The sequence below is a fragment of the Ictalurus furcatus genome, chromosome 8, assembly GCF_023375685.1.
Source record: "Ictalurus furcatus strain D&B chromosome 8, Billie_1.0, whole genome shotgun sequence".
NCBI classification, from domain to species: domain Eukaryota; kingdom Metazoa; phylum Chordata; class Actinopteri; order Siluriformes; family Ictaluridae; genus Ictalurus; species Ictalurus furcatus.
Window position 1 is genome coordinate 30,992,802 of NC_071262.1, and position 25,000 is coordinate 31,017,801.

At 40.9% G+C, this 25,000-nt stretch overlaps 1 protein-coding gene across 2 annotated transcripts in view; it reads left to right on the forward strand.

The window, feature by feature from the left end:
* Nucleotides 1-5,745, forward strand: part of LOC128612096 (teneurin-3) — a 40,091-nt gene extending 34,346 nt beyond the window's left edge. For both annotated transcript variants that reach the window (XM_053632022.1, XM_053632021.1), the window contains one exon: nt 4,925-5,745. In XM_053632022.1, the coding sequence (XP_053487997.1) occupies nt 4,925-5,187 (263 nt within the window). In that variant the 3' untranslated portion in view covers nt 5,188-5,745. The remainder of the gene's footprint in view (nt 1-4,924) is intronic.
* The last annotated feature ends 19,255 nt before the right edge of the window (nt 5,746-25,000 follow it).

Consider the following 25,000-nt stretch of genomic DNA (forward strand, 5'->3'; position numbering starts at 1 on the left):
GTTTCTCATTTTCGATTCGAGCCTCGCCCAGTTTATGCCTTTTGTATATCGCCTGACCTTTTGCCTGTTATTAGACCACGCTTTGGATTACCATTTTGGATTTCTCTGCCTCTCTCTCTAATAAACGTCTTTTACTGCACTTGCATCCGTCCTCACCTTCATTAAGTTTATTTCATGACAATAACTTAAGAGCAGAAACTGTATCATGTGGCATAAATCTCATTTTTTCTTAAATGTTATAGATAAACACAATTGGGAAACAAACAAATGTATAAGTAAATAAATAAACCACTACAGCATTTCTCTGTTGGTGTGATGTTTGTTTATTTACGTGATTTTTTGTTTATTTACGTGATTTTTGTTTATTTACGTGATTTTTTTGTTTATTTGTGTGATGTATTTTATTTACGTGATGTTTGTTTATTTGTGTAATGTTTGTTTATTTGTGTGATGTTTGTTTATTTATGTGATGTTTGTTTATTTGTGTGATGTTTGTTTATTTGTGTGATGTTTGTTTATTTATGTGATGTTTGTTTATTTACGTGATTTTTTGTTTATTTGTGTGATGTTTGTTTATTTACTTGATTTTTTGTTTATTTGTGTGATGTTTGTTTATTTACGTGATTTTTTGTTTATTTGTGTGATGTTTGTTTATTTACGTGATTTTTTGTTTATTTGTGTGATGTTTGTTTATTTACGTGATTTTTTGTTTATTTGTGATTTGTTTATTTGTGATGTTTGTTTATTTACGTGATGTATGTTTATTTACGTGATGTTTGTTTATTTGTGTGATGTTTGTTTATTTACGTTATTTTTTGTTTATTTGTGATGTTTATTTGTGTGATGTTTGTTTATTTACGTGATTTTTTGTTTATTTGTGTGATGTTTGTTTATTTACGTGATGTATGTTTATTTGTGTGATGTTTGTTTATTTATGTGATGTTTGTTTGTTTATTTGTGTGATGTTTGTTTATTTACGTGATGTATGTTTATTTGTGTGATGTTTGTTTATTTACGTGATGTTTGTTTATTTGTGTGATGTTTGTTTATTTACGTGATGTTTGTTTATTTACGTGATTTTTTGTTTATTTGTGTGATGTTTGTTTATTTGTGTGATGTTTGTTTATTTGTGATGTTTGTTTATTTGTGTGATGTTTGTTTATTTGTGTGATGTTTGTTTATTTGTGTGATGTATGTTTATTTATGTGATTTTTTTGTTTATTTATGTTATGCATGTTTATTTGTGATTTTTTTGTTTATTTGTATGATGTTTGTTTATTTCTGTGATGTTTATTTACCTGATTTTTTGTTTCTTTGTGTGATTTTTTGTTTATTTGTGATGTTTGTTTATTTGCGTGATGTTTGTTTATTTGTGTGATGTTTGTTTATTTGTGATGTTTGTTTATTTGCGTGATGTTTGTTTATTTGCGTGATGTTTGTTTATTTGTGATGTTTGTTTATTTGTGTGATGTATATTTATTTACATAATTTTTTGTTTATTTGTGTGATGTATGTTTATTTCTGTGATGTTTATTTACCTGATTTTTTGTTTATTTGTGTGATTTTTTTCTTTGTATGATTTTTTGTTTATTTGTGTGATGTTTGTTTATTTACATGATGTTTGTTTATTTATGTGATGTATGTTTATTTGTATGATGTTTGTTTATTTGTGATGTTTGTTTATTTGTGTGATGTTTGTTTATTTGCGTGATGTTTGTTTATTTGCGTGATGTTTGTTTATTTACATGATGTTTGTTTATTTATGTGATGTATGTTTATTTGTATGATGTTTGTTTATTTGTGTGATGTTTGTTTGTTTGTTTATTTGTGTGATGTATGTTTATTTGTGTGATGTTTGTTTATTTGTGTGATGTTTGTTTATTTACATAATTTTTTGTTTATTTGTGTGATGTTTGTTTATTTGTGATGTTTGTTTATTTACGTGATGTTTGTTTATTTGTGATTTGTTTATTTGTGTGATGTTTGTTTATTTGTGTGATGTTTGTTTATTTGTGTGATGTTTGTTTATTTGTGATTTGTTTATTTGTGTGATGTTTGTTTATTTGTGTGATGTTTGTTTATTTGTGTGATGTTTGTTTATTTACATAATTTTTTGTTTATTTGTGTGATGTTTGTTTATTTGTGTGATGTTTGTTTATTTGTGTGATGTTTGTTTATTTACATAATTTTTTGTTTATTTGTGTGATGTTTGTTTATTTGTGATGTTTGTTTATTTGCGTGATGTTTGTTTATTTACGTGATGTTTGTTTATTTGTGATGTTTGTTTATTTGCGTGATGTATGTTTATTTGCGTGATGTTTGTTTATTTGTGTGATGTTTGTTTATTTGTGTGATGTTTGTTTATTTGTGTGATGTTTGTTTATTTGTGTGATGTATATTTATTTACATAATTTTTTGTTTATTTGTGTGATGTATGTTTATTTCTGTGATGTTTATTTACCTGATTTTTTGTTTATTTGTGTGATTTTTTTCTTTGTATGATTTTTTGTTTATTTGTGTGATGTTTGTTTATTTACATGATGTTTGTTTATTTGTGTGATGTTTGTTTATTTGTGTGATGTTTGTTTATTTGTGTGATGTTTGTTTATTTGTGTGATGTATGTTTATCTCTGTGATGTTTATTTACCAGATTTTTTGTTTATTTGTATGATGTATATTTATTTACATAATTTTTTGTTTATTTGTGTGATGTTTGTTTATTTACGTGATGTTTGTTTATTTGTGATGTTTGTTTATTTGCGTGATGTATGTTTATTTGCGTGATGTTTGTTTATTTGTGTGATGTTTGTTTATTTGTGTGATGTTTGTTTATTTGTGTGATGTTTGTTTATTTGTGTGATGTATATTTATTTACATAATTTTTTGTTTATTTGTGTGATGTATGTTTATTTCTGTGATGTTTATTTACCTGATTTTTTGTTTATTTGTGTGATTTTTTTCTTTGTATGATTTTTTGTTTATTTGTGTGATGTTTGTTTATTTACATGATGTTTGTTTATTTGTGTGATGTTTGTTTATTTGTGTGATGTTTGTTTATTTGTGTGATGTTTGTTTATTTGTGTGATGTATGTTTATCTCTGTGATGTTTATTTACCAGATTTTTTGTTTATTTGTATGATGTATATTTATTTACATAATTTTTTGTTTATTTGTGTGATGTTTGTTTATTTGTGTGATGTATGTTTATTTATGTTTTTTTGTTTATTTGTGTGATGTTTGTTTATTTATGTTTTTTTGTTTATTTACGTGATTTTTTGTTTATTTGTGTGATGTTTGTTTATTTGTGTGATGTTTGTTTATTTATGTTTTTTTGTTTATTTACGTGATTTTTTGTTTATTTGTGTGATGTTTGTTTATTTGTGTGATGTTTGTTTATTTGTGTGATGTTTGTTTATTTATGTTTTTTTGTTTATTTACGTGATTTTTTGTTTATTTGTGTGATGTTTGTTTATTTGTGTGATGTTTGTTTATTTGTGTGATGTTTGTTTATTTATGTTTTTTTGTTTATTTACGTGATTTTTTGTTTATTTGTGTGATGTTTGTTTATTTATGTTTTTTGTTTATTTACGTGATTTTTTGTTTATTTGTGTGATGTTTGTTTATTTGTGTGATGTTTGTTTATTTGTGTGATGTTTGTTTATTTATGTTTTTTTGTTTATTTACGTGATTTTTTGTTTATTTGTGTGATGTTTGTTTATTTGTGTGATGTTTGTTTATTTACGTGATGTATGTTTATTTACATGATGTTTGTTTATTTACGTGATGTTTGTTTATTTGTGTGATGTTTGTTTATTTACGTGATTTTTTGTTTATTTGTGATGTTTGTTTATTTGTGTGATGTTTGTTTATTTGTGTGATGTTTGTTTATTTACGTGATTTTTTGTTTATTTGTGATGTTTGTTTATTTACGTGATGTATGTTTATTTGTGTGATGTATTTTATTTACGTGATGTTTGTTTATTTGTGTGATGTTTGTTTATTTGTGTGATGTTTGTTTATTTAAGTGATTTTTTGTTTATTTGTGATTTGTTTATTTGTGATGTTTGTTTATTTACGTGATGTATGTTTATTTACGTGATGTTTGTTTATTTGTGTGATGTTTGTTTATTTACGTTATTTTTTGTTTATTTGTGATGTTTATTTGTGTGATGTTTGTTTATTTACGTGATTTTTTGTTTATTTGTGATGTTTGTTTATTTACGTGATGTATGTTTATTTGTGTGATGTTTGTTTATTTATGTGATGTTTGTTTGTTTATTTGTGTGATGTTTGTTTATTTACGTGATGTATGTTTATTTGTGTGATGTTTGTTTATTTACGTGATGTTTGTTTATTTGTGTGATGTTTGTTTATTTACGTGATGTTTGTTTATTTGTGTGATGTTTGTTTATTTACGTGATGTTTGTTTATTTGTGTGATGTTTGTTTATTTACGTGATTTTTTGTTTATTTGTGATGTTTGTTTATTTACGTGATGTATGTTTATTTGTGTGATGTTTGTTTATTTATGTGATGTTTGTTTGTTTATTTGTGTGATGTTTGTTTATTTACGTGATGTATGTTTATTTGTGTGATGTTTGTTTATTTACGTGATGTTTGTTTATTTGTGTGATGTTTGTTTATTTACGTGATGTTTGTTTATTTGTGTGATGTTTGTTTATTTACGTGATGTTTGTTTATTTGTGTGATGTTTGTTTATTTACGTGATGTTTGTTTATTTGTGTGATGTTTGTTTATTTACGTGATGTATGTTTATTTGTGTGATGTTTGTTTATTTACGTGATGTTTGTTTATTTGTGTGATGTTTGTTTATTTACGTGATGTTTGTTTATTTACGTGATGTTTGTTTATTTGTGTGATGTTTGTTTATTTGTGTGATGTTTGTTTATTTGTGTGTTTTTCAGCTCAGTCTTTGTCGCTGCATCAGTTGGGGATTTGCTCTGCAGCTCCTCGCCGCGGTCTGAGCTTTTGTGCTGAAACCGGGCTGGACCATCGCGTCCAGAACGCGGGGGGAGTCTCCATCTCTCCGGACTGTGCCATTCATCTGTGGGACAGGGGGGTTAAAGCGCATGGACGTGAATCTAGAATGTCCAGTCAGTCCAACTCGGCTCTGACGCTCACGGACACGGAGAACGGCGGGAAAGCGGAACACGACGGCGGTGAGTGAGGCGGAACCATTATACGAGTGTTGCTATGGTTACACCTTGAGCGGTGTTTTCTCACCATGACAACAAGCATAAATAACGTTTCTTCAAACTTTATATTAAAATGAATATTTTGGATTACGCAGGAGATATGTACTATGGGTGAATGAATATAGTGTGCGGTAATTTAAACGCAACAAAACTGTTATTTAACTCTTGTTGTCATGGTTACAGTCAATATGTACACTAGGAGTATTGCTAGGCAACCGGGAAATATGGACGGCTAGCGTAATGTAGCTAATGACTAGCTAGCACGTACATCAGTGTTTGTCTCAGATGTGTTGGGTTTTACTAAAAAAGGACACTTTCTGGTAGAACCCGGTTAAAGGTTAAAGGTTAAAGGTTAAAGGTTAAAGGTGTCGCCTCTCAGCCAATCAGAAACGAGCATTTTTCCAGATCATGGTATAAATCTAAATCAAATACTCAACGCAGGCCATGTGGTTATTGTGCATGAGAACGTTTAAACCTCAGACGAGGACAAACTCTTCGTTTTACATAATTTATTTTACATTTTGTTGAAATTTGCATAAAATAAGCAGCTGGTGTGATGAAGCGCGACTCTACAGGGGCATTGTGGGATATCACACACATCTGAAAAGGTGATAATGTTGGTTTTTAAGGAGTTTTGAGCACTCTAACACATTTCTGCTGTGTACAACTGGGCCATCACACACACACACACACACACACACACACACACACACACACACACACACGCATATACGCGCGCACGTGTTAAGAACGACTTCTCGGGTTTGAAGTGTAAATTGGAAAAGCCTGAAGGACCGCGACACTCATCTGAAATCAGGAAATCGTCTCAGCGTCAAAAACACACACACACACGCACACACACACACACACACACACGCACACACACACACACACACACACACTCCATCTCATGAATCTCTTCCTTAATTAGATTTTTTCTGAAGGGCAGAGCGGCTTTAACGCTGCACTTTTTACTCTTTACTGATTGATTTGAGATTCTTTATGTGATTTTTGTTTTATGATCTTCCCCTAAATTACAACTGCCCCCCCACACCCCCAACACCCCCCCCAAACCCCCCACATCAAAACTTTTACTGTGTTTTTGTCCGATCTGCTCTGTACCTTGATGCTTTGAGATGTAAATTTGATCAGATTTGGAAAATTCTCTCATTAAGCTGAAGATCTGTGTTTAACTGTAGTCATAATCTGATTGTGTGTGTGCGTGTGTGTGTGCGTGTGTGTGTGCGTGTGTGCGCGTGTGTGTGTGCGTGTGTGTGTGAAAATAAATCAAATCCTATTTGCCTATCTGGCAAAAAAACAACAAAGTAAACAACAACAAAATGAAATGTAAACAAAGAACCGTGCAGGATGGGAAAGTGTAGAATGTTTACAACTTGTACTATGCAAATGAGCATGATTATTTAAGAAGGAGAACAACAACAACAACTAATAATAATAAGACGAAGTCATAAGTCATTTAATAGGTGTAACGAAAAGGACATTTGGTATGAATTAAATACGGAGCATGATGAAGTAACTAGTTATATAATAAACAAGTAAAAGATTAAACAGTGAAGTGTGCTCTCGGTTCAGTGCAGCAGTTCCTCCAGGGTTTCTCCACAACATTCAGAGCTGCACTTTTTCAAAATGACCGGATTCGGCCGAGACGCGTCATGTGACGTCATCACGACTCGCCTTCGGCCGAACCGTCTCGCCATTCACGCGCGTTGAACATGAGCACAGCTGAAAGCTCCCATTTAACATAAAAAATCCCTGCGAGCGAAACTTTCACGCCATTCGAGTCGTTTTCCACAAAAAAGCGGAAAAATCTCCGCAAGTTGCATCGCAAATTTACAAAGAAAGCTGCAGCACAATCCAACATTTTTGGCCGCAACAATGACAAAAAACTCCACGAAGTCCATTAATGTAGCTATAATTTTATATATATATATATATATATATATATATATATATATATATATATATATATATACGTATAATATTAATGTAATTATTGTAATAATTGTTTATTTAGAAGTCAGGACTTACACGTCTGTATCTTCGGGAATGTTGGATCTGTGTGAGGAACTGGATCTGATTTGTATTCCCGTGTGTGATTCGGGACGTTTCCGCCGTCTGATCGAATAAAACGCTGTGACAAAACTCATTACACTGAACAAAAGTGGAGGAGATCAGCGTCTGGACTGAGAGCGACCCTGATGACCTTCGCCTTTATCCTCCTCCTCCTCCTCCTCCTCCTCCTCCTCCATCAGCGCGGGACACACGGCCGATCCCTGAAACACCGACACCCAGTGCAGCTCCGTTCACTCGGCTCAGCGACGATCAAACGCCAACGCAGCCGGCGCTTTACTCTTACCCTGACACCAAATATCCAAGTCTCAATGAAACGCAGAGAGGGAGAGTTGTGTGTAAATGTTTCGGCACCCAAACCGAACTGAAAATTCGCACCAGGTTTAGAATAACTTCACTGGTGTTCTTCCTGCTGCTGTGTTAATGATGATAAACAACGAGCAGCTGTAAAATGCCCAGCACATTCACAGCTCATTTACATTCGTCCACGCCCACAAAACTCCTTAAAAGGCTAAGAGAACTGAAAAATGACGAAATGGTGAGTAAACAGGGAAAGAGCGCCTCCTTTAGTAAAGAGTGAAAGAGCGCACACTGTGTGTTAAATCTTCCGGTAATGCAGCTCGGCCACTGCGGCGCTTCAGCTCCCACAGACACACACCGCCTCCCCCTACTGGTATAGGGTGCCATTACTTTTGTTCTAACGGAGTGGTTCGTCGTATTTGTCTCCATGTGTAGATTTGCTGTGGAATGAACAGAAAATGTTCAGTAAAGTGGTGTGTGGCTGAAATAAATCCACGTGACGGTGTAATCGGTGTGTAACGTCGCAGGATCGCGGTTCGCCGTAGCGAGTCTCCGAAGAGCCGCGCGAAAGATCTACGGGTAAACGATTTCAGATCCATCGTTTATTAAACCATATTATATTCTCCACAAACTGTCATTTCATCGCTGTTTGATTTTCATCTGTTGTCCTGACTCGGGTCAGACCGCCTCGTTAAAACAGCGATCTGTTCAACTAATTCATCAGTTCACACGGCGCAGATGGAGGCTGATCTCCTCGGCTTTGAGGATTTCCTGCTTTTTCGGTCCATCTGTGAGGTTTGGTTTAGAGAACGAGAGTCAGAAGAAGCAGGATGGAGTCCAAAACCCGGCTGAAAACACACACACACACACACACACAGAGAGGCATCATGGGTAAAATCTATTATCAGAGTCCAGCCCTGATACACACAGACGTCCAAACTATAAACAGCACGAGGATTTTACTCAGAAACATTCTGAGAAACCAAAATTGAGAAGTTTGGATTCGAGGCTGTTTTAAGTGCTTACATCGTCCTGTTAGCGCCGATCAACATCGTCCCGTTGGCTCTGATTAACGTCGTCCTGTTGGCGCCGATCAACGTCGTCCCGTTAGCGCCGGTCAATGTCGTCCTGTTGGCTCTGATTAACGTCGTCCTGTTGGCGCTGGTCAACGTCGTCCCGTTAGCTCCGGTCAAGGTCGTCCCATTAGCGCCGGTGAACGTCGTCCCGTTAACTCCGGTCAACGTCGTCCCGTTGGCTCCGGTCAACGTCGTCCCGTTGGCGCCGGTCAACGTCGTCCCGTTGGCGCCGGTCAACGTCGTCCCGTTAGCTCCGGTGAACGTCGTCCCGTTAGCGCCGGTGAACGTCGTCCCATTGGCGCCGGTCACCGTTGTCGGCGGTGAACATCGTCCCGTTGGCGCCGGTCAACGTCGTCCCGTTAGCGCCGGTGAACGTCGTCCCGTTAGCTCTGGTGAACGTCGTCCCGTTGGCGCCGGTGAACGTCGTCCCGTTGGCTCCGGTCAACGTCGTCCCGTTAGCTCCGGTCAACGTCGTCCCATTAGTGCCGGTGAACGTCGTCCCGTTAGCTCTGGTGAACGTCGTCCCGTTGGCTCCGGTGAACGTCGTCCCGTTAGCTCTGGTGAACGTCGTCCCGTTGGCTCCGGTCAACGTCGTCCCGTTAGCTCCGGTCAACGTCGTCCCATTAGTGCCGGTGAACGTCGTCCCGTTAGCTCTGGTGAACGTCGCCCCGTTAGCTCTGGTGAACGTCGTCCCGTTAGCTCTGGTGAACGTCGTCCCGTTAGCGGCGGTGAACGTCGTCCCGTTAGCTCTGGTGAACGTCGTCCCGTTAGCTCTGGTGAACGTCGTCCCGTTAGCTCTGGTGAACGTCGTCCCGTTAGCGGCGGTGAACGTCGTCCCGTTAGCGGCGGTGAACGTCGTCCCGTTAGCGCCGGTGAACGTCGTCCCGTTAGCTCCGGTGAACGTCGTCCCGTTAGCGGCGGTGAACATCGTCCCGTTAGCGCCGGTGAACGTCGTCCCGTTAGCGGCGGTTAACATCGTCCCGTTAGCGCCGGTGAACGTTGTCCCATTGGCGCCGGTCACCGTTGTCGGCGGTGAACATCGTCCCGTTGGCGCCGGTCAACGTCGTCCCGTTAGCGCCGGTGAACATCGTCCCGTTAGCGCCGGTGAACGTCGTCCCATTGGCGCCGGTCACCGTTGTCGGCGGTGAACATCGTCCCGTTGGCGCCGGTCAACGTCGTCCCGTTAGCGCCGGTGAACGTCGTCCCGTTAGCTCTGGTGAACGTCGTCCCGTTGGCGCCGGTGAACGTCGTCCCGTTGGCTCCGGTCAACGTCGTCCCGTTAGCTCCGGTCAACGTCGTCCCATTAGCGCCGGTGAACGTCGTCCCGTTAGCTCTGGTGAACGTCGTCCCGTTGGCTCCGGTCAACGTCGTCCCGTTAGCTCTGGTGAACGTCTTCCCGTTGGCTCCGGTCAACGTCGTCCCGTTAGCTCCGGTCAACGTCGTCCCGTTAGCTCCGGTGAACGTCGTCCCGTTGGCTCCGGTCAACGTCGTCCCGTTAGCTCCGGTCAACGTCGTCCCATTAGTGCCGGTGAACGTCGTCCCGTTAGCTCTGGTGAACGTCGCCCCGTTAGCTCTGGTGAACGTCGTCCCGTTAGCCGCGGTGAACGTCGTCCCGTTAGCTCTGGTGAACGTCGCCCCGTTAGCTCTGGTGAACGTCGTCCCGTTAGCGGCGGTGAACGTCGTCCCGTTAGCGGCGGTGAACGTCGTCCCGTTAGCTCTGGTGAACGTCGTCCCGTTAGCTCTGGTGAACGTCGTCCCGTTAGCGGCGGTGAACGTCGTCCCGTTAGCTCTGGTGAACGTCGTCCCGTTAGCTCTGGTGAACGTCGTCCCGTTAGCGGCGGTGAACGTCGTCCCGTTAGCGGCGGTGAACGTCGTCCCGTTAGCGGCGGTGAACGTCGTCCCGTTAGCTCCGGTGAACGTCGTCCCGTTAGCGGCGGTGAACATCGTCCCGTTAGCGCCGGTGAACGTCGTCCCGTTAGCGGCGGTTAACAGCGGAGGGTTTAGCTAACTAACTGACGTTCATGTTTAGTGTCACTTTGGTCCCGTGGTGGAAAAACTACAGAAAGATCGTACTTAAGTAAATATTAGAGATGGAACAAGACCACAACAGTCATTTTAACATTTAAAATATATATATAATTTTAAAATGTATATATTATATAAATGAATGATTATTTCCCCAACATAAAACTTTGATCTGAAGGAAATTTTTGTTAATAGGATTTTTTTTCATTTTGCTCCATGAAAGGAAGTTAAATTATATTTTTAAAAAATGATTAAATTAGGAAAAATTCAATAATAAAAATGACAGAAAAAATATATTTAAATATATTGTTGTAACTCAAAATGGAGAAAGTTTTATTTGAATGTAAATATGTCTTTATTTATTTATTTCTGTGTTTTGTCTTTGAGCGTTTATTCACACTCCTGTTTTAGATGTAGATTTTGTAATAATTCGAATAAAGCACTACAGTTAGTGTTTATATTTTAGATTATTTGTGTGATGTTTAGTGAGAGATAAAAATCTAAACTGCAAAATGATCATAAAAACCTTTTATTATTTCTTTATTTTATTTCTTGTTATTATTTATTATTATTTTTACATAACAGTGAAGGTCCAAAAATCACATTTTAAACATTTATAGTATTATATTCTCATAATGCACAGTATTATTTGTAATAATATAGTAACAGTATTAATATAATAAATGTTTGTTTTGTTTGAACATTAAGTTTTGTGCAGTTGTTTTTTTTTCATTTTCTTTTTTTTTAATCAGACTTTGGCTGTGATTTTAATTCTTAAAGGTAAAATATCAAAGTACATTATCGTTAAAATAAACAATTTTTAGAAAAACAAAAAAAGCCACAGTATTTATTTATTTCATTAATTATTTATGTTTTCTGCTTATTAAAATGTACATAATTCAGTAAAGTGATAACTGGAACAACTCGTATATTATATACATCCACTCTCTCCCTGAAATGAAATATTAGTAAATAAATATCAGTGAACATTTCAGTTTTATTCTGTTTTCATTTTTATTTCACCTTCATATGAAACATTTCGCGGAGAGCTCAGTGTAATACGGTGTGTTTTGCTCCGACTGATTCATCTGAGGATGAGGATTAGCTTGCTTTGCGTGTGTGTGAGTGTGTGTGTGTGTGTGTGTGTGTGTGTGTGTGTGTGTCCTGATGATGCATCGATCTCACCGGTGAGGATGAGGTGGAAAGGTCAGAGGTCATGTCCTGTGTGTTGGTCACTCTGATGGATTTTTGAGGTCACGCGTCGTTGGTCTCGTCCCCGTTCCCCGTCCTGTCAGCGTCGCCCCGAGCCGAATTAATAACGAGGAACGAGGGAATAAAATCTCACGCTAAAGCCTGGAGTGAGCTGAAGGCAGAACTCTGACACACCAGGGAGAACACGTCGACTCGGACCGTCTGATTGGCTGAATTAGAAAACGTATTTTTTGCACGTGTGTGTTGTATTGTTAGATAAAATACATCACACTGAGTGATAATCACATAATCATTCAATATCATTTAATTACTACACCAATGTTAACTGCCAGCAGCCAATCAGAGGAGGCCTATGGGCAGAGAGCGTTGTGATTGGATAAATAAGATTATTATTTACCACACAGAAAATGTAAACAAATATTTAAAAAATTCTAAACATCAGGATTGAAGGCTATGACATTATGTACTGCACTGCTGAGTCCTGCATTCTGATTGGTCAGAAGGTGGTGATTAATTCTCTTGAACAGCGACTCGGACAGTAGCGCAGGTTTATATTAATGCACTCGCTCTCATCCGATATCGTTTCTATAGTAACGGCTCCTTCAGAGGGACGTGTACAGCGCACGCTCCACTGATAATAAACAGATTAATCATTGATGTTGAAGTTTTCTGTCATTTATGTAACATGTAGGGAAGGAGTCTCCAGTGTCAGCGCTGTGTAACAGTCAGAGGTAAAGCTGGAACTTTCAGATTTCATCATCTTCATCACAGAGTTTACACTTCACTACTGTTTCACACTAACACACACAACAAGAGAGAATAAAGAGAGAGAATAGAGAGAGAATAGAGAGAGAATAGAGAGAGGGAATAGAGAGAGAATAGAGAGAGAGAATAGAGAGAGAGAGAATAAAGAGAGAGAATAGAGAGAGAGAATAAAGAGAGAGAATAGAGAGAGAGAATAAAGAGAGAGAATAAAGAGAGAGAATAGAGAGAGAATAGAGAGAGAATAGAGAGAGGGAATAGAGAGAGAATAGAGAGAGAGAATAGAGAGAGAGAGAATAAAGAGAGAGAATAGAGAGAGAGAATAAAGAGAGAGAATAGAGAGAGAGAATAAAGAGAGAGAATAAAGAGAGAGAATAGAGAGAGAGAATAAACAGAGAGAATAGAGAGAGAGAATAAAGAGAGAATAAAGAGAGAGAATAGAGAGAGAGAATAGAGAGAGAATAGAGAGAGAGAATAAAGAGAGAGAATAGAGAGAGAATAGAGAGAGAGAATAAAGAGAGAGAATAGAGAGAGAGAATAAAGAGAGAATAAAGAGAGAGAATAGAGAGAGAGAATAAAGAGAGAGAATAGAGAGAGAATAAAGAGAGAATAAAGAGAGAGAATAGAGAGAGAATAAAGAGAGAATAAAGAGAGAGAATAGAGAGAGAGAATAAAGAGAGAGAATAAAGAGAGATGGTGAGGGAGCGAGTGTTTATAGCTGCTGTAGTGTAAGTGAGAACGGGAAGTCACTTGTTCATTATTAAATGTAATTATTTAATAAATAAACGTTGTTCTGTGGTATGAGGGGAATAAAACACTTGCTCAGCTACACACACATGCTGTTAAAGGAAAAGAATCTACTTCTAAAATGCTAAATGTCCTTCAGACACTGTGAGTAAGAATGATGAAAGTGTTAGTCACGCTAATCTTCCATGCTAATCGCATTAGCAAACACGCGGATAAAAAGGCGGATTATTTATTTTGACACCGAAGCTTTCTGACTGAAAAAATTCTGTCTCTGTTTTCTTTCAGACAGAGAAGATAAAAATAGATTTAAAAAATCTGTCATCTGGGACTTTATTAAATCTCCTTTCTGGGCGATTTTTTTCCTCCTGGTATAATTGGACTCTAGGTATTAGATATTTACTGTAGCATCGCGCGTGCCATCACTCCCGTCGCGCATAAAGCACACACTCCCCCGGCGTCTGGGCCTCGCTCTCTCCTCCCGCCGCGACCAGGAAGAGGAAAAAAATGAGGAAATCACCAGGTAATGATTCAGACTCGGCGGAGATCGATTCTGAATAACTTACCGTCACCGTCGGGGTTCAGGAGTGCGAGAACGCCATCAGGATCTGTTTTTCTTTCATTAAAGTTTCCCTCAGATGATCCTTATTATTCACAGATGTGTTGTTTAGCACCGAGGCTCTGTGAGAAATCTCAGTGTGGAACACAAATCCAGCTCATTTCCTTCTTCTTCAAACGCTAACACATGGACATGCTTTTAACATCACCTGATATTTACTGTTCTGGGATCTGTGTAGGGAGGATTCACCTTCTGGTGTGCTAAATAGTGAACCACCACAGGGGCATTAGCAACATGCGTTTAGCATCCATAACAACACCTTTTCCAGCTTTGTTTACATTAATAATGTTTACATTACACTTCCCACACTAAATAATACTAACTAGCTCATCTAAATACTACTCTATTTACATTTGGATTTTAGTCAAACAGCGTATTTTCGTTGGCTTTCTAACTCTCTAAGCTAACTAATTAGCTAGCTAGCATCCACAAAGAAGCTTTCCCAGTAGTGGTTACGTCCCAAACCATCAAATAACATGTTTACATTGCACTTTATACACTAAACCAGACTAAAAATTCCTTCAGGACAGTGCACATGATTTTTTTAATATGCTAACTATTTATTTAGCTAGTTAGCTAGTTCTGATGCTAATGATTTTACTCAAATGCTAACACAGGGATGTTCTTTTCTTTTAACATCTAAGTCCTGGTACTTTCTGCCCTGTGTGCCGTACATTCACCTTCTAGTGTACTAAACAGTGCAGATACTTTTCAGACAGTTAACTACACTGTATTTAGCGTTCTAGCCTTTTAAGCTAACTAGTTAGGTGGCTAGCTACATGTTTAGCATCCATAAAGAATCTTTTTCCCCCTTTGTTATGGCTACGTCTAAAATGATAAAATAATATATTTCTGTAACACTTTATACACTGAACCATACTAACTAGTCAATCAAAATAGTGACCTCACTAAACAGGTTTGCTTTTTAGAATGCAAAGTTGTGCGTAGTTAGCACGCTAGCTAGGAATTAACATCGACATGAAAGCTTTCCCGGTTGTAGTTAAATCACAAAACCATAAAATAACATTTATATTATACACTAAACGATACACAGTACACTACGTAGGTCTTCAGAATAGTGCACTAATATAGGAGTAGAGTTTTCAGCATGCTAACTGTACAGGTAGCTAGCTGGATCCACGGAGATGCTGGCTGATTTTGGCTACGTCCCAGATCAGTGTGTAATCTGTTGAATAGGATCGAACTGTCCGTGGAGTGTGTGATTTTGGACAGTAGAGTTAAACTCGTAGAGGCAGAAGTGTAATTATTTCCTAATCAGCGCAGTTTAAAAAGTCGTGATGATATCGTAAACCAGCTCGGTCCTGAACCAGTCTCTGGTTTGCTAATGGATTGTAAAGTGTGATATTACTCCCAGAATGAAATAAAAGCTCGCAGTTGGACATTTTTTTAAGGTTAATTAGTCTTTTCTTCCGGCTCATTTTTCACAGATAAAGCATCGGGAGAGGACACCTACTGTCTCTCGTGGGTGTCTTTAAAGACCGCGGCTGAATAATGGAACTGTCAGAGACGACTTTCTCAAAGGGCAGAGGAGAAAATGTCAGACCTTTTTATATTATTTTTTTTGGCCAAAACTTTATAAACGGAGCTGAAATACGACAGGAACGATGTGTTAATCATCTGATCCAGTGTAGCGGATTCCAGCTAATCACTACATACCTTAAAAGTACTGTATAAAGTCTGAAGGTAAAACGTCCGCTTCAGTCGATTGCTGTGTGAAGTTTGTGTATTTGATTTAAAGCTATGATGCTAATGCGCTAATGTCGCTAACAAGCAGTGGAAACTTATGGCATCCAGTTTAGCGTCACATCTCCTCATTCAGCTATAAAGAGAAAAGTTACAGCGAGGAAGACAATCACAGCGTCTACATGAAGCCGAATCGCTCAGTTCTTCCTCAGTATCAGACTCGGACAAGGGGCGTGGCCTAACATTTGAAGGCGGAGACCGAAAGCAGTTTAAAACGCAGAACAATAAAATATAGACCAGGTGTGGTCGGAGAAGCGATGCTTCCGGGGGTTTTAGGGAAGTTATTGAGTTCCTAGCAGGGTTATAGGTACATTTTGTGGTCATGTGACCTACTAATGATCAGCAGAAGACTAATCCCGTCTGAGTAGGGCTGCAGGTTTTGGAGGCGAGTGTGTGAGGGTTTCTTTAGCGAGTGTGTGAGGGTTTGGACCAAACAGGTACTCGGACATCTCGGCTAACGGACTACATTTGGAGTTAGAGGACGGAGTAAATATTTTATTTTTATTTTCCTGACTGCGTAGAGAGAGGGTATAACTCCGGGTAATCGGTGCAGTACGAGGAGATAAAAGTGAAACATACGATATGAGAGTGGAGATGTAGGCAAAGTGAGAAATGGTTTGTCCGACTCAGCACTTAAACTCCGGCTCTGCATTACGAGGCGAGATAAAACCACGCTCGGGCCGGGCGGAAATATTTTACCGGCGGATTCGGGAGCCACGTCTAAGACTTAATTCATTTCTACATTATTCACGGAGACGTCACGCCACAACAGCGTGAAGGAAAATGGAGAAAAGCCGAGCGAGGCTGTTAGTATGAATTATGGTTTTGCAGTGACGGCAGAAATACACCATTACTGGCCAGAAGACTGCAGGTGAACCACCGCCGCATCCAAAAACCTCCACACACCACAGAGAAACGTTCTCGTTCCATCAGACCTGAGACCTGGAGATCTCTCTGTAGATGGACCCTGTGCTGAGAACGAACGTCTGGATTAAAATTCTATTCGATTAGAGAGACAGACTGACAGACAGAGAGAGAGAGAAAGAGACAAACAGAGAAAGAGAGAGAGTACGTATTATTTTCCTCTTGCTATAGAGAGCGTGTAAGATTTGGGAATGTCGCCCTCTCTGGTACAAAACCGTCACTGCGATCTACACTCCAGTATTAAAAGCGTTTCTTTACGTGGCGTGTTGCTGCATCGTTGCTGTTTACGTGCGAATTAAACTAACATACATTCAACATCATCACAGGTCTATACACCTCAGCACCAACGTTACAAACATTTCATAATTAGCGTATTTTTATAAATAAAACACTTTAAAATATTTTAAAGTTCTAACAAGACGTTCGATATGCGATCGCCTCGAAACACGCCTGCAACCCGTGTTAAATATACGACTTAACTCCGAACTAGAAACATCTCAAACACTTCTTACATATAACCTTTACATTTTTAGGCCACGCCCCCTGATGCTGCACATTTTAATCGTTTAAATCTGCTCTCTTTAGATTTTATAGCAATAAGCAGTAATATCCATATTAATCAAAGCAATATGCTCTTCCTGCGTAATAATCAGCGTGAACAGTTCTCATGCAAACACAAACACTAACGGTTTTCCTCTAACATACACGCCCCCAAGTTTTATTTCATTTATACCACAGCAACCTGACACCTTTTATTTATTAAGAATGACACATCAGACTTTTTATCCTTTAATAGTTACATTTCATGTTTGCGAAACAAACCTAAACAGATATCTGTCAGCTTTGCGCCTGTTTTCTAGCCGGATCGTTCGTTTAGACACGTTTAGAACGTGAGCAGTTGTTTATTTTAGCATCGTTTACCCCTAACGTGCTGTTTTCCTCCTGCTCCATCACTTCCTGTCGTTCTCCGGGCTTTACACCTCAGACAGGAGGAAACAGTTTAGGCGTTAAAGCTCAGGAGCTTCGAGCGCAGATGTACAAACTTTCACTGAACGCTAGCTGCGTTAATGATGCTCCTCTGAGACGCTAAATATTTTCTCCTTGTAATAGTGTGTGATGAAGCGGGAGGATAAAACGCGCGGCGTGAACGTCGGCTCCTGACAGACGCCAACCCGACGCTGTCAAACTCTCAGCGTGAACAGATGCTTTTTAATTCATAGCTTCATAAAGCGCCGCTTTCGTCTTAATGACGGCTGGAAAAGGTGAGAAGTGAAGAGTTAAATATTAAAATATGAAATATTCAGCGACGCTCCACTTTCACCTCTGAGAGAGACGAACACACCGAATAACTCCATACCTTTAAATATTTCTCTCACAGACACTTCAGTGAGATGATCTGAAGCCTGAGATGAACAATGTGGAATAAAAGTGTTAGTGTTTCAGCACACGCCTGCTGAATCCTGGACTCTGATTGGTCAGAAATGATCCTATAAAATCAGAAGGTTGGCGGTGTGTGTGTGTGTGTGTGTGTGTGTGTGTGTGTGTGTGTGTGTGAGGGTTTAAGCAGGAAAAGAAAAGCAGAAAAGTGTATTAATGAGTGATGATGTTTTGCGTGCGCTGATCTCCTCACGCTGTCGATCTCTTAATCCGTGTTGAGATGCTGGATTTAAACTTTTAATACTTTAAACCCGGCGTCACAGAACAGTGCGAGACGACTCATCCGGAGACGTGCGCTGGCGTTCAGCCTGAAATGTTTAAGTCTGTTATTGTAATGATCAGCCACGATCGTGCTATCGAACACACATCGATCAGGGAAACGTCAGGACGCTGAGAGTGCGTGTGTGTGTGTGTGTGTGTGTGTGTGTGTGTGTGTGTGTGTGCATACTGAGCAGATTGAAAGTGTGTGTAAATTCACCCCAGCGACTGAACCTGCTACTTAAAAAACAGACTTTTATTAAATATGGACGGCATTTCCTGTTTAGATTAGACGACGTGGACTGATGATCAGAAGGTCATGAGGTCAAATCCCAGCAAGGCCCTTATCCCTCAACTGCTCAGCCGTATAGATGAGATAAATGCACGCGGCTCTGGATAACGGCGTCTGCTCTTAATGCCGTAAATATCGTGTATGATTTGAACAGATATGGCGCTGCACAGTGTAAGCATTGAGAGTACTCAGTGGTACAGACGCTCGTTCCGATTCGAGTATAATCATGAGGGATGCTCCGATACTAACAGATCCCACATCAGACGCTGCTGCGTGACTCTGACCTCATCACTGTGCAGGAGCCCAGATGATTGTGGTGCGGTTCGCTGCGATACTCTTCTCCAGGACTGATTCCAGCTGTGATTGGATGTGTTCCACGAGTAGGATTCGGGGTCGTCATGATACCATGAACATATTTTACGATACTGTTCCAGCAGACGTATCACGATACCGAGTAATACTGTGTTCATTCGGAATTCAACAAAATACAAAATAAACCACGTGTAGACGCTCGTTTACCGGCGAACGCGGCTAATTTTAGCGTTTAACCACAGCGGTTAGCGTGGCGTTAACTCGTTTACCGGCGAACGCGGCTAATTTTAGCGTTTAACCACAGCGGTTAGAGTGGCGTTAACTCGTTTACCGGCGAACGCGGCTAATTTTAGCGTTTAACCACAGCGGTTAGCGTGGCGTTAACTCGTTTACCGGCGAACGCGGCTAATTTTAGCGTTTAACCACAGCGGTTAGCGTGGCGTTAACTCGTTTACCGGCGAACGCGGCTAATTTTAGCGTTTAACCACAGCGGTTAGCGTGGCGTTAACTCGTTTACCGGCGAACGCGGCTAATTTTAGCGTTTAACCACAGCGGTTAGCGTGGCGTTAACTCGTTTACCGGCGAACGCGGCTAATTTTAGCGTTTAACCACAGCGGTTAGCGTGGCGTTAACTCGTTTACCGGCGAACGCGGCTAATTTTAGCGTTTAACCACAGCGGTTAGCGTGGCGTTAACTCGTTTACCGGCGAACGCGGCTAATTTTAGCGTTTAACCACAGCGGTTAGCGTGGCGTTAACTCGTTTACCGGCGAACGCGGCTAATTTTAGCGTTTAACCACAGCGGTTAGCGTGGCGTTAACTCGTTTACCGGCGAACGCGGCTAATTTTAGCGTTTAACCACAGCGGTTAGCGTGGCGTTAACTCGTTTACCGGCGAACGCGGCTAATTTTAGCGTTTAACCACAGCGGTTAGCGTGGCGTTAACTCGTTTACCGGCGAACGCGGCTAATTTTAGCGTTTAACCACAGCGGTTAGAGTGGCGTTAACTCGTTTACCGGCGAACGCGGCTAATTTTAGCGTTTAACCACAGCGGTTAGCGTGGCGTTAACTCGTTTACCGGCGAACGCGGCTAATTTTAGCGTTTAACCACAGCGGTTAGCGTGGCGTTAACTCGTTTACCGGCGAACGCGGCTAATTTTAGCGTTTAACCACAGCGGTTAGCGTGGCGTTAACTCGTTTACCGGCGAACGCGGCTAATTTTAGCGTTTAACCACAGCGGTTAGCGTGGCGTTAACTCGTTTACCGGCGAACGCGGCTAATTTTAGCGTTTAACCACAGCGGTTAGCGTGGCGTTAACTCGTTTACCGGCGAACGCGGCTAATTTTAGCGTTTAACCACAGCGGTTAGAGTGGCGTTAACTCGTTTACCGGCGAACGCGGCTAATTTTAGCGTTTAACCACAGCGGTTAGCGTGGCGTTAACTCGTTTACCGGCGAACGCGGCTAATTTTAGCGTTTAACCACAGCGGTTAGAGTGGCGTTAACTCGTTTACCGGCGAACGCGGCTAATTTTAGCGTTTAACCACAGCGGTTAGCGTGGCGTTAACTCGTTTACCGGCGAACGCGGCTAATTTTAGCGTTTAACCACAGCGGTTAGAGTGGCGTTAACTCGTTTACCGGCGAACGCGGCTAATTTTAGCGTTTAACCACAGCGGTTAGCGTGGCGTTAACTCGTTTACCGGCGAACGCGGCTAATTTTAGCGTTTAACCACAGCGGTTAGCGTGGCGTTAACTCGTTTACCGGCGAACGCGGCTAATTTTAGCGTTTAACCACAGCGGTTAGCGTGGCGTTAACTCGTTTACCGGCGAACGCGGCTAATTTTAGCGTTTAACCACAGCGGTTAGCGTGGCGTTAACTCGTTTACCGGCGAACGCGGCTAATTTTAGCGTTTAACCACAGCGGTTAGCGTGGCGTTAACTCGTTTACCGGCGAACGCGGCTAATTTTAGCGTTTAACCACAGCGGTTAGAGTGGCGTTAACTCGTTTACCGGCGAACGCGGCTAATTTTAGCGTTTAACCACAGCGGTTAGCGTGGCGTTAACTCGTTTACCGGCGAACGCGGCTAATTTTAGCGTTTAACCACAGCGGTTAGCGTGGCGTTAACTCGTTTACCGGCGAACGCGGCTAATTTTAGCGTTTAACCACAGCGGTTAGCGTGGCGTTAACTCGTTTACCGGCGAACGCGGCTAATTTTAGCGTTTAACTACAGCGGTTAGCGTGGCGTTAACTCGTTTACCGGCGAACGCGGCTAATTTTAGCGTTTAACCACAGCGGTTAGCGTGGCGTTAACTCGTTTACCGGCGAACGCGGCTAATTTTAGCGTTTAACCACAGCGGTTAGAGTGGCGTTAACTCGTTTACCGGCGAACGCGGCTAATTTTAGCGTTTAACTACAGCGGTTAGAGTGGCGTTAACTCGTTTACCGGCGAACGCGGCTAATTTTAGCGTTTAACCACAGCGGTTAGCGTGGCGTTAACTCGTTTACCGGCGAACGCGGCTAATTTTAGCGTTTAACCACAGCGGTTAGCGTGGCGTTAACTCGTTTACCGGCGAACGCGGCTAATTTTAGCGTTTAACCACAGCGGTTAGCGTGGCGTTAACTCGTTTACTGGCGAACGCGGCTAATTTTAGCGTTTAACCACAGCGGTTAGAGTGGCGTTAACTCGTTTACCGGCGAACGCGGCTAATTTTAGCGTTTAACTACAGCGGTTAGAGTGGCGTTAACTCGTTTACCGGCGAACGCGGCTAATTTTAGCGTTTAACCACAGCGGTTAGAGTGGCGTTAACTCGTTTACCGGCGAACGCGGCTAATTTTAGCCTTTAACCACAGCGGTTAGCGTGGCGTTAACTCGTTTACCGGCGAACGCGGCTAATTTTAGCCTTTAACCACAGCGGTTAGAGTGGCGTTAACTCGTTTACCGGCGAACGCGGCTAATTTTAGCGTTTAAACACATCTTTAAAGATTAAGGTAAAGAACTGAAGTTAAATGGAGTGTCACTAATCTTTGTGTATTCTGTCGTTTTAGTGAAAATAGTATTAAGTGCCGCACGTACAGCGTTACTGACGGTACTATGGTATAAATAATATATGATACCCCGGCTGTACTCAGGACGCGCTCTACTACATCATCTTCAGCGTAAACCCTCAGCAGGAGGAGTTCATCTCTAGCATCACGACAGCAACCAGCACAAACCATGTGAAATGAACGGAACTCTCTGTAGCGTCCTCATTTCTCCGTCTCGCTACTGATTTTGTCCAGTCCCAAAAAACATGTACAATTAAACAGCAATTAGTTTTAAGAGATTGATATTTGTTCGTTTTTCCGTCTCGTGTACTTCATCGTTGTTTCATCTAACATCCAATCTGGAGGAGAGGATCGGCCGAATTGGTTTTCCGCACGCAACAAAGGAGAAATAAATAAACAGTTTGTGCAGTAAAATTAAAAATTCGCCGTCGTCGTTGAGTCCCGTGTCGGCCTGGAAATTGGAAAGCACTTGACTGCATCACGACGCTTATTTGGGAAATTAACAGAGCTGGAAACGTACGTCAGAGTGGCCTGGACTTCCTGTTCCTGATCCGCACAGTTACCATGGCGACCGTAGCTGGCACCGGTTGGTCAGATCAGTCAGGACGCCCTGAACTTCATGACGGTGAAATTAACGTGGAAATGAGAATGATCAGTCGTAACTCATTTCATTCTTTTAAAAGATCTAGGGCTACTGAAGGTCATCAGGTTTGAAACGAAGCCTGTTGTTATTTCTTTTTTAAGCCACTGGTCTTTTAATTTAAATTCATCTTTACTTTGTTATAATATTACTTTGTTTGACAGACTCGAGTCATCATTGACTCGAGCGGATTTTAAAACTTAAGTCAGATGTAGTAAGATTCAATTCAACTCTTAGATTTTAATTCTACATTAATTGATTTATTTCTAAGTAAATAGTTTTATTTTGTGGATAATGTCGCAACAGATCATGTGAATGTCGGCCATTTCTTATTGTTAAATCTTATTCTCATGGTGCATTATGGGTAATATGCATTATACGATCTCTCAGTCACAAATAGTAATAATAATAATAATAATAATAATCAGGAGCGTCTCCATGATCTGGCTTTCAGGATGTACGTGATCAGTACTCTGGATCCTGGAGAAGTTCAGGAGTCCCTCAGGGTTCAGAACTTCACTTCATGCTCACTCTGGTTCATCTCATGGCTCTCTGTGTCGCTGCTTCGCCTACGACACACTTCACGTGTACTTCTTTCCTTCATCGACCTCACACGTTTCTCAGAAGGTCTCGGACTGTATTTCTGACATCACTTCCTGAATAAGGAGATCTGAATCTGATCCAGAACTGCAGGTATAGAGTTCTCCTTCACCTGTCCCGTTGTGGATGACGGTAAATGGCAGACTTAACTTCTCTGATCGGTGATGTGACGATCCTGCTGGTTTCTTCTTCACCACATCAGAAGAACACGACCTTTCTTCACTACAGAACCTGCTCAAGCTCTTACTCCTGGCTCATAAGCTCCTGAAGATCTCTCGTGTACACTCTGATGGGTTTCAGCATCACGCAGTGGTTTCATTTACAGTAAAAGTTGCACCTAATTATTAGCGCAGGTTTAATCTTGTAGCTCGACAACATAGAGGCTACGATAGATCTTCTGTTCTACTGATGTAGAGATCTGAGCATCTTCCTGAAGATCTCACAGCTTCGGTGGTGGATTAAAGCTCCTCCCTTTAATGTGTAAATGACCCATAAACACATGAACACACACACGCAGTAAATGAAAATGCTGTTTGGATCGGAAAGCTTGTCTGATTTTTCTCCTCGTGTTTGCGCTGCTGTTTTTGGAAGCAAGGCCTCGTGGGAACCGTGAGCCGCCCCCTGCGGTGAGCCTTTAGATGGCGCTCTGCGGGGAGCTCTCGCTGTGTAGCGTCGCTTTCACACACTCGCCATAATCCAGATTAAACACAGACAGCTGCTGAGATCAGACACGGACGTGTGTACACTCCGGCGTTAACGCATCACGACAAGTCGCATAATCACGCTTTTGAAAATCAGTCCATTGATAAACGCTGCATTCATGGTGTTTAATCCCCCGCTGCAGCTCGCACCATGAGCACCAGCGCCGAGAGTTCAAGGAGAAAAGCCGCTTCCTTTTACAGCGCTGATGATCAAAATAACGGCAGATTTACACGCGCAGCGTTCCCTCACAATCAGACCGAGAATGGTGAGAAGGAAAAAAAACAAGGACTCCAACAACAGACACGTCTGATTTCGTTCCGCACGAATGGCGTTCTCACCACGCCAAGACTTTTTCCTCTCCTAGAGTCCGAAATAAAGTTCCTTTAAGGGTTCTCCACGGCGCTCAGTTGGGTTTGTGAACCCTTTGGAATGAATGGAATATCTGCATAAAGTATTCCTAAATGAGGATCTACCTGGAACCCTTTCTGTTAGGTAAACACTGTAGCAGGGTTCTGCTTACATCTGTAGTGGTTCCTCCAGAGGAAGAACTGAAGGAGCCTGCCTTTTAGAAAGGTTCTTCTAGGGTTAGTAAAGGGTTCAGTGTGAGAAGAGAGAGAAGAAGAGAGAGCGTTTGGAACGGGTAAGCACTGCTGTAGGATTACTCTGTGGAAGGGTTTATGGTTCTCCTGGAGGAACGTATTCCCCAGAGAACATCTGTACATGTCAACGGGTGTAGTATCACCACTCTCAAAACTAATACTGAAAAGTTCAAAATATATAACATCGCGCTCGTTCTAATCTAATACGCTGTTGTTTCCATAGCAACGGCTCGACCACAGGGACGTAATGTCGATACGCTGTCGTTTCCATAGCGACGGCTCGTCCACAGGGACGTAATGTCGAAACGCTGTCGTTTCCATAGCAACGGCTCGTCCACAGGGACGTAATGTCGATACGCTGTCGTTTCCATAGCAACGGCTCGACCA